Here is a 9996-nt window from a genome sequence, read left to right on the forward strand (position 1 = left end):
AACAGATGACTTTATTCTTTTTGTGTAGTGTTATCACGAATCTAGAGCCCAGAAGATTCGTGATAACACAACGTGACAATAGCTTCTAAAGAGAGGTTAAATCAATCAATTCTGTGGTTTCAGAAAAACTTCAGTTTTTTGACACATTCCTTTGTGTTTATTGATTAACTGACAAAATGGTTGCGCACAAACTTCAATCACGTTGGTATACTGGTGAATCAGAGCACAGGCACAGAACACATGACTCATTCTGTAAGAGATTTATTAAGGCTTCAAGTGCATGATAACAGAATAATATCACTAAATACTAAGTTCAGTATTGTAGGATACACAGATTTTGTTAATGGTAAGAATTATCACAAAGACATGTGCCAGCAACAGTACTTAACACAGAGATATATTATAATTATTTTCATATGATTTGGATTCTTTACCACAAAAGACATATGTAAATAATACAAACTTAAATGAATAGAGATTTAGATAAATAACCCATTTGACTTTAATAGATGTGATGGTTTATTGAGATGATACATCTGATGAAATTGAATCCATTTCTATTGTCACACTTGTGAAAATATACAGTAACCTGTATATTTATCAAAAAAAAAAAAAAAGCCAAAGCAACAGTGAGCAGAATAATCTCTTTGCAAAAAAGGTCTGTCTGTACAAAATAAATAAAAGCAGAGTTATACATGAAAAGATAATTTTACACTATTTAACAATTCTAGGTACAATCTGGTTCCTTCACTGATTTCATTCCTCGCTGAGATGCAGAGGGACAAACAACAACAACAACAACAATAGCAACTCGATACAGTGTGGATAAAAGGCATCAGTTGAATGGGGTATGACACATGCAAGGAATGATTAGGTGGAGCAGGGATGTATGGCTTCTGCAAGAGTAGAAAAGAGCCGTCCTAAATATCGGAGCACATCTCGGCACACTGTTTGTCTGATATGTGTGTGGCTAGCGACTCAATGATGTCCAACAACAGCAGCTGGCTGAGAGACCTCAGGTTGGGGAGCTTGGATACCTTTGGGAGGGGAGGAGAACAAAAAAAATGAAAAAAAGAACAGCAAATTAAGATAAGACAATGAGTCAAAAATGGGGAATAAGCAGCACTTGATTGCTCATGCACAACAAAATGAAGATAAAAGATAAAAAGAAGATAAAAGCTTAACAGAAATACAGCAGAGCTAACACTCCAGTGAAGTAAAGTGAAAACTGAGTGCTTCTTTGTTCCTTTGGATAACAAACAATAATCAGAGCGACACCTCATCGCAATGTGATGAGGTGCTTGTACAGCCGGCCAGCCTGTAAACAGTCTCCTCTTCACGCAGAAGATGGAGGGTGATCCACTAAGAGGCCAAAGGTGTCAGTCTCCCGCAAAGAAGAGGGGACTAGAGGGTTAGCTCAGCTGCAGTGAGTGGGCAGCAAACCCCCAGGGCTTCGGATACAAGCCCACCCACCTTGATGAACTGGTGGACAATAATGTGGAGACAGTGCTTCTTCATGTCCAGAGCCTGGGTCTTATCAGCTGCCTCAAGAATCTGAGAGAGGATAGCGAGAGAGAAGTGAGTGAAGAAATGATTTATTTTGTACAAAAGTGAGGGACTGCATTGTCCAATTAGGTCACTGCTCCCCCTGGGAGAAAGCACAATACCTGCAAGACATTCTCCACAGTGACGTTCATCTCGAGATTCTGCTTGCAGTAAGCCTGCAGCCTGTTGTTAGAAAACCCATAGTAATATGGTGCAGCAAACAGATAGCTGTTAATCCAGGGTCAAGGATGTAAACCAAGTTTACCGCAATGAAACTCACATTAACCAAAAAGTAAGGGCGGGTGCTTTGACAACCCATGTGGCTTAATTTTCGAAAAAGCTTCAGTGTGATTTAGAAACTCACTATATGAAACTGCAAATTTAACAACTCCATAACAGAAACATTTTAGGCCCTATTTTGTTTCTGGCATTGACATATTTATGAATTATTTCATTGTGTCCCTGAACTTATCTACTTATAAACCATTTATAAACATTAACCAACACTAACTCTTAACTTAAACATCACCATCTTCTAACTTACAGATAAAAAGTTCACACCTTTTTTATGTTAAATATTGAGTTCTTTTGTGACGAGCCAGCAGTTTTACTGTTAGTGATACAAACGGTACTCGATACAAATGTCTCTGTAGGAATATGTTGTGTTTTTTAAGGACCTGAACAGAAGAAAAGTATTGAGGTCTGTTTTTAGACAGAAATTAATTAATTAATCATTATTATTATCTAGGCTATCTTTACTCATTTCATTTTTATTTATATTTGCAGAAATGTTAAAGTTAAAAAAAAAAAAAACCCAAAAAACTCTACAATTGAAAAGGATACAGGGAATCCTCTGGAGGCATGTTCACGTCACCATAGTAGATATAACGCAGCATCGACTCAAAGGCCTGCTTACTCGGGACCATCTCACCAATGGATATATTTACTTGACCGTCCACGGGCATGAAGGAGCGGAACATTGCCTCAAAGTAACTGAGGAGTAACAGTATCAAAAGGATAAGTCACACCATTAAGCTGAAATGGACCATGACCAACTGTGATACAACATCAAGCCATTACAGAAAGCAATCAAATCTACTCTAGAGTAGATCTAGTAGTAGTAGACCTAGAGTCAACTATCGGCACAGGAGCATAAAATCCACATTAAATCAAATTCAGCTTAAGTAAGGTACCAAAAATACAAAACAAAAACAAAATAACCCATCCATAAAATCTACGCTGATCTACCTGGACCGAGCTGCTAGTATGGCTTTGTGTGCAGGCCGTGGGTGACCATCTAACAGCAGAATAATGTCACAAAACTCAAAGCCGCTTCCCTCCAGGTAGGCCTTCATGTCCTGCACCAGGGAGGTCCCGATGTCCACAGGCTGGTCAGAGTACACCCTAGGAGGAGGCTGCTGCTTTCGTCGCACAATCTCCACTATCAGGGGAGTGGAGAGATGCTCGAACTCTTTCGTCATGATAACCTGGTTAAAGTGTGACTCCTTAACCACAAAATTAAGGCAATGTTCCTGAAGAAAGAAAAAAAGATGTTGGTATTAGTGTCATAATAGCTAGTACTGTCAAAATTAAAGCGTTAACGCAAATCAAGCCGGCATCACGACTAACGCGGAAAAAAAAATTTTTAACGCATCTGGAGCGCAGAATGACTCAAAATCCCTGAAGTGTTTCTGTCAACGCATTTCGGGCAGTTTGTCCAAGTAGAGTTACCTTCGCACATGCGCAAATGGGCAGTAGATCTGGTAGTGACGGGGAGCTGAACCAATCAACTCAATTTGGAAGATATATAAGTTTTAAACAATCAGAAACAACTTTTTTTGAGTTTTAATGAACAAAATGTTAGCAGGACAGCATCCGTAAACTCTTGTTTGTTTATTTTCCAGACTAGAGTCATATTCATTTAACTTGGCCTCACTCCATCTTTTTACCATGGTTGTCCATGTTCCAGCCCAACAGTTTGAAAAGCAGTGAAATTAAGAAACTTTAACCACTAGAGGTCAGTATAAGACGCTTTTCAGCTGTTAACATTTAATCTGGACGTACCTTGAGCTGGTCGAGCTGCAGTTTGTTGGCATTTTCACAGACACTGAGAACATTCTGCAGGTCGACTGATGCTTCAATGTACTGCACACAGAGCTGCTCCAGCCGGGAAAGCTTAAAGCTAAGGGCCAGTTTGTACACATCCATAATCAGGAGAACATCCTGCACATGACCTGTGTAGACAGATACACACACGAATAAACATTTTCCCTCTCTTTTGCAGCAAGACTGGTAACAACCAAATGTGAGAAGCATGAGCAGAGTGGTACCTCTGCGAGGGTACTGGATCTTGTCTGTGTAGAGAAACTGCATTAAGACTTCAAAAGGCTGAGCCTCCGCTTCTCTGATGGATACCTCCAGCAGCGGCTGTGTGCCCGATGGCCTGTTGCCTGCTGGCATATCTTTTGAGCCTCCAGCTGCTCCTTCATCCTCACTGCTCTCCTGTTTTGTCTTCTGTAAGGCAGTAAAGTATGCAATTATCATTCTGGCTCAGTGAATACACCAGTGACCCATTACTCTTACAAATGCTTATATTATATATCTTGATGCCTCAGACCTACAAGCTTAGATAAATATGTTCATTAAAGCATTAAATGTGCAATATTTATGCTGCCGCACCTTTTCTGTAGTGAAAGCCTCACTGACTTTTCATAAAACTGAAATTTAGAGAATGTAGCTCATCATCCAGTCCATTACATTTCACGGGTTACTAAAATGGGGACCTTGACTTTGCGCACAATTTGGGTGAAGACCCAACTAGGTCAACCTTTAAATTTGATTCAGTTCTGACGAATACTGTAGGACTAGATATTCTTGTGAACTGTGGACCGACGACAGACGCCTCGCCATGGCGGATGAGCTGAAAATGAACTAAAATGATTACATTTGCAGCTTCACTTTGCGCATTAAGTCTGGACTGAGTTAATTTTCTATAAATATGAGTGTCTGAAAAAATACGAGCAATAACTCCTTGATTTTCCCCTTCAACACTATTGTTGGACAAATACCAAACACTAGCCTTTTATTACAGATAATTACCAAATCATTACTCTTTCTTTATGACAATATCGCCACTCTAACCTATTTCAGTGGAGATGGAAACCAACCAATCATGATGTGATCACGACTAATTGTTTCCTCTCCTGCGGTGTTCATTGTTTTAAAAAAAATTTTTAAAAAGGTGTTTCATTTCATGATGCCGCACAGCTTGAAGAGTGCAGGTTGGAGGATGTGGATTCAATTCTAAACCTTTCTGCCATTTAATATTTGAATTGTGACACAGGTGCTTGAAGTTGTGTCACCATTTCACCGTGTTTCTGATTTCCAAGATGTGGAATAGGTTACAGAGTTACATAATCAGCCTGATTTTTCATATTTATAAATATCTTCTGAGATCACTGACAGTCTTGTATGTGTCAGAGGAGATGCACTTGGTGCATTGTCCTAACCTGTCGCTGCCTATCTCGAGCCTGCAGGATTTTCTTCCGCAACCACTGACATCTTGCAGTCACTATGGCGATATGCCCCAAGACTCTCTCTTCACTCTGCAAACAAGACAACAATGTCAAGTCAGACAAGTGGAAAAAAACAACAACAACAAAAAAAAAACAAGTTTGGCAGATCATGTGCGAGTCACCATGAATTTCAAGAATTGCCTTTGGGTTTGTGAGCCTTTATGTAGCTTGCCATCACCAGTGTGTGAATGGGTGGATGACTGGATATGTAAAGCGCTTTGGGGTCATTAGGGACTAGTAAAGCGCTATACAAATACAGGCCATTCACCATTTTTATTACAAGAAGACAGTTGAGAAAGCTGGGGAAGAGGGCAGGGGGAAGCCATGCAGCAAAGGTGTCTGGGACAGATTTGAACCTAGGCCCATGCAACAACCTCAGAGCATACTGGTAACCTACTCAACCCATGTAGTTAAACCGGCACCTCACCTTGACGCTTTAATCAGCAGTTTAGAGGCTTGGCTTCCAGTTTTACAGCAATGAAAACTCACCTCGCCCAGAATAAACTCCACATCACAGAACTGACGGTTCTCCCACAGTTTGCCATAATCCTCATGGAGGGTACACTTTGGGTAGCATGAAAACTACAAAAGTGAAAGTTTTAGCAATCAATCTTAAGGCAGGACAGACTTTTTAACTATGGTAGTATATCTCAGCAATGAGGTGATTTGACACCAACCTGGAATCTGTACATCTCCCCACTGCGGACATTGTTGTCCACAGTCCCGCCAAAGATGTACATGGCATCCAGAATCACAGCAGCAGCATGGAAGAGCCTCCCACTGGGCATCTGAGAAAAAACAAAAACAAAAAAAGATAAGAGTTTAATTGCATATCTGTAAAATTCACCTACATGTGTTTTATATTCCTATCTGGGGTGACACAAAAGGAACACCATACCACTATGATTTACAATAATATAAATTGTCTTGCACAAATTTCTGCAACAAAATGCAGACTGTCTACAGCAACGAAGAATGTAAAGTAAGTAAACTCAAAATGGCTCATCACTCAACAGCTTTTCCAAACATATTGTGTTTGCATTACATTAAGAAATAGTACAATAGATAGGAATGGAGCGTACAGGAACAAAGTGTTCTCGTTTAATAATTTACTGTCCTAATAAATAATATTTGTGATATCATTCATCCACCTCCATATCTACTAACATAGTTCTTTGTGTCAACAAATGAATGATATCACAAACACAATGAACGTTTTCCAAATTTTTTCATACCTCACTGTCATGGCTGGGTTGGATCACCTCCCAGGTCTGAGAGTCAACATCATAGCAGTGCAGCTCATTGGGCAGGGTGTTGTCAGCAGCACCTCCAAATACATACAGGTGCCGGTCAAAGGCAACCATAGTGTGTCCATAGCGCCTCTGCGGAGGTGGAGGAGAGCCACGCAGCAAATGTTCGGTTGGTATACGTGTCCACCTGAGAACATGGGAGTTATGAGTGTCGGGTAATGCTGGTAAATATAGTATAAGTAGCTGAATGATATAAAAAAGGGTGCTGCTTACATGTGGCCTTGGAACTCAAACTGAAAGAGGTTGTTAGTAATTTTGGCTCCACTCTGTCCAGAAAACACAAACATCTTGTCCCTGCATACGGCGACAGGGAAGTTGCAGCAAGACGGGGGAATTTCACCACTCTGATCGATCTGATGGACACAAAGACAGAAAGACAGACGTGAACAATGACCAAGAGTTTCTGAGTCTTTAACTTTAAATGTTGTTCTCTTTTGTTGTGAAAATGAATGAAACATGCCTCTTCCCAGCACGCGTGCTCTCGGTCCTGCAGACTGATGGTCCACATGTCGTTCAACCTATACGTGGGCGAAATAGTCACCAAGGTTATGCACAAAAAGAAATACATCTGCAGAAAATGAAATAAAAAATTCATACATACCTGGCATTTCCATCATAACCGGCAAATATCCAGAGTTTATCACTGTAGACTGTGGCCCCATGTGCAGATCTGGCCACTGGCAAGCTGGAACAGAGATGCAGGATTTTTAGGACTAGTTTCAAATGACAACACTTAAGTATAGTCCCAGACTAAATTTTTATTTGTCTCTGTACCTCAAAGGGCCTTGCAAAGACTTAAAACAGTTGTAGATTTTGCTTGTCCTGGATTAAACTAAGCAGACTGCAAGACTGAGGATTAGAGATACTATGGGATTAATTTGAACCTTAAATTAATTTTTGAAGGAGGTGGGCTTAACTTTTATCAGCAATTTTGCGAAGAATAGAGGATTTTGGAGTTGGGGGAGTTGCTAGGACATAGTAGAAGGCAACTGTGCACAGTGTGAGGTCCTCCAAAGTTTTAGTTTAGCCAGTAAACATAAAGGCACATGCGAAACCAGCCCACAGTTTTTCCAACATATTTTATCCTCCAGACAACCTAAAGCACGGGTGTTGAACCCCAGGCCTCGAGGGTCGGTGTCCTGGAAGTTTTAGATGTGTCCTTGAGCCAACACAGCTGATTTAAATGGCTAAATGACCTCCTCAACATGTCTTGAAGTTCTCCAGAGGCCTGGTAATGAACTAATCATTTGATTCAGATGTGTTGACCCAGGGTGAGATCTAAAACCTGCAGGACACCGGCCCTCGAGGCCAGGAGTTCGACACCCCTAACCCTAAAGTATTAAGGGTGGGAACCACGGAGGCAAGATACAATAATATCATGGCACACAATAACAATGTTTGGTCATTATTAAAAAGAAACGAGTTAATACATTACCTTCCCTCCACTTTCCATTCAGTCCACTGTCCTGTAGCAAACTTGTACTCAAAAAGGTCATTTTTATTTTTCAGGTTTGAATTTGAGTAAATGTCTCCAGTGTAGCCCCCTAGAAAATATCAAATTTGAACATTACAGAAATGCCACCAGAGTTTAAAATGGATAAAATGAAGGATTTTTATAGATAATGAAGGATTTACCAAATACAAACATGCTGCTGCCATAGACCACAGCTGAGTGGTGGTATCTGGGGGCAGGTGGCGTTCCAGTGGTGAAAGCTCTGTGAATTATAGACATGTGTCAACTTTTATTTTATTATATGGTTAAGATTGTGTATGTTTTATATATACTCTGGCTGATTTGGTGTCTTGTATTGTAATACTTTCAAAAAGTGTCCACTGTGGAAATAAACTGATCTTTATGATTACTTTTTAGTGCTCCTTGTTCTGATACTCACTGCATGCACACTATGATGGTCTTAAAATGTAAATGGCCTATATTTGTATAGCGCTTTACTTAGTCCCTATGGACCCCAAAGCGCTTTACACTACATTCAGTCATCAGTCATAAATGTGTGTTAATCTGGGTTATTCCGTGGATTGTGATATGTATTGCAACGAAGTAAAATCAAACCAACTGCGGCTGTGAGGCTATAGCCTTACCGACACCAGGAACAGTCCTTCACATCAAAGCGAAGCAGATCATTCAGCATGTTTTTGCTGTTGGGTGACACAGAATTCTCACATACATATAATAACACATATATCTGAAAAATGTCTGCAGAAGTCTTGTAGCCCTTACCCATTATCTCCCCCGAACACATATATTGCATCTCTGTAAGCCACCACAGTGTGCTTGCTGCGCCTGCGTGAAGCCGCATGAAGTTCAGTAAAACCACAGGTATTCAGTTTGAGTGAAGATGCTGCTGCTGCTCAGCTGTCCACACCTTACCTTGCACCAACAAACTCATCGCACGGAGGGAGTCTTCTCCAGCGATGAACAGTCTCAAATGGGCCGAAATTAAGTGTCAAATATTCCACGCTGTCAGAGCAGCTGTGGTCGAAATCAACACTCGGAGCCACTTTAGTTGACTTACAGGACATGTTTTTGCTAACTCCCCGGCTCAATCAGATTTCAGGGCCACTCATCTGCAGGGACGTGAACGGTTAACGACGCTGTTAATGCCCCAGGATAAGTGCTAATACTTCTGTCACTACATGTAAATCTGGAGTGACATTGGTACTACTCTTACCCAAGTCTTCTTTGTTAAAGATTAAGGCTGTTGTCCTTCAGAGAACTGTTAGCTACAAAAAAGCTCAGCTAAACCTGGCTAGCTAGCTAGCCTCTAGCTAGTGCTACGCCCCAAAACTAGCAACATGAAGAAGAAAACGACAAGTTAACGAACAACGCTAACGTTGCGTTAAAACATCTGGCCAACCGGTTCGATACCTACGATGTCATGATATTACACAGACAAAAAAACAACACCAAGAAATCAAAAGCAGTGGTAAATCCACGCCCCCCACAACCCTGTATGTTGCGGGTACTTCACTTCCTGTAATATTAAAAAGGCGGAGTCAAAGTGCTTTCAGTCCTGTAATCTTGAGTAGTATGAAACACTATAGGTATTAACGTTAATTTACACTTTGGAGTCCTACTCTAAAAACCTGTCATAGATTTAGCACCGTCTTCAAAGCTGGAATGTGTTAAAGAGTCATTGAAATTAAAGATTTTAAAGCACGTTAAGCAAAGAAAGAAAATAAGGAAACTAAAAAAGCTGCAGTCACTCATTGCTGCAATGAGTTTTATGTTAAAAACAAGGATATAGTGTCCACTTTCACTCTTTATCTCTGAAGCAGTAAGTGGTTCTCTGTTGTTAGCTATCTGCACTGAAACAGAGGTTAGATAACTTTATAAATGAGGGTTTTGTGGAGGATGGGCTGTTTGAGTCAGGTGCCCCAGTGGCTCACCAAACTGACAAGCAGGAGTCAGACAAAATCCCCTCTGTGTTTGATTTTTCCTTGTCTGTTGGGTTGGACACACCGAGCAGAGAAATCTCAATTCCAATGAAGTCAGAAATGAAAGGTGTAATCTTTTAATAATCAATAATGGCACAGTGTAATATGTCAAA

The 9996-nt window shown here is 40.5% G+C and overlaps 1 protein-coding gene across 2 annotated transcripts; it reads right to left on the reverse strand.

The window, feature by feature from the left end:
• Window positions 1–245: 245 nt before the first annotated feature.
• On the reverse strand, window positions 246–9412 carry lztr1 (leucine zipper like post translational regulator 1). Of its 2 annotated transcripts, XM_012917390.4 has the most exons (20): window positions 9118–9412; window positions 8817–9013; window positions 8667–8729; window positions 8528–8584; window positions 8066–8145; window positions 7866–7974; window positions 7032–7115; window positions 6891–6948; window positions 6644–6783; window positions 6356–6557; window positions 5798–5908; window positions 5610–5702; window positions 5055–5150; window positions 3876–4059; window positions 3610–3779; window positions 2794–3077; window positions 2389–2538; window positions 1668–1773; window positions 1474–1554; window positions 246–1037 (listed from the first exon to the last, which is right to left on the reverse strand). In XM_012917390.4, exons 2-20 carry the CDS (start codon window positions 8966–8968, stop codon window positions 921–923), a joined length of 2337 nt encoding a protein of 778 aa, XP_012772844.1. In that variant the 5' UTR covers window positions 8969–9013; window positions 9118–9412; the 3' UTR covers window positions 246–920. The 2 variants fall into 2 exon arrangements, with proteins under 2 accessions (XP_012772844.1, XP_012772843.1); XM_012917389.4 differs by having other exon boundaries at window positions 8817–9412.
• Between the last annotated feature and the right edge of the window lie 584 nt (window positions 9413–9996).

The sequence above is a fragment of the Maylandia zebra genome, linkage group LG12 (assembly GCF_041146795.1).
Source record: "Maylandia zebra isolate NMK-2024a linkage group LG12, Mzebra_GT3a, whole genome shotgun sequence".
In the NCBI taxonomy this organism is placed as follows: domain Eukaryota; kingdom Metazoa; phylum Chordata; class Actinopteri; order Cichliformes; family Cichlidae; genus Maylandia; species Maylandia zebra.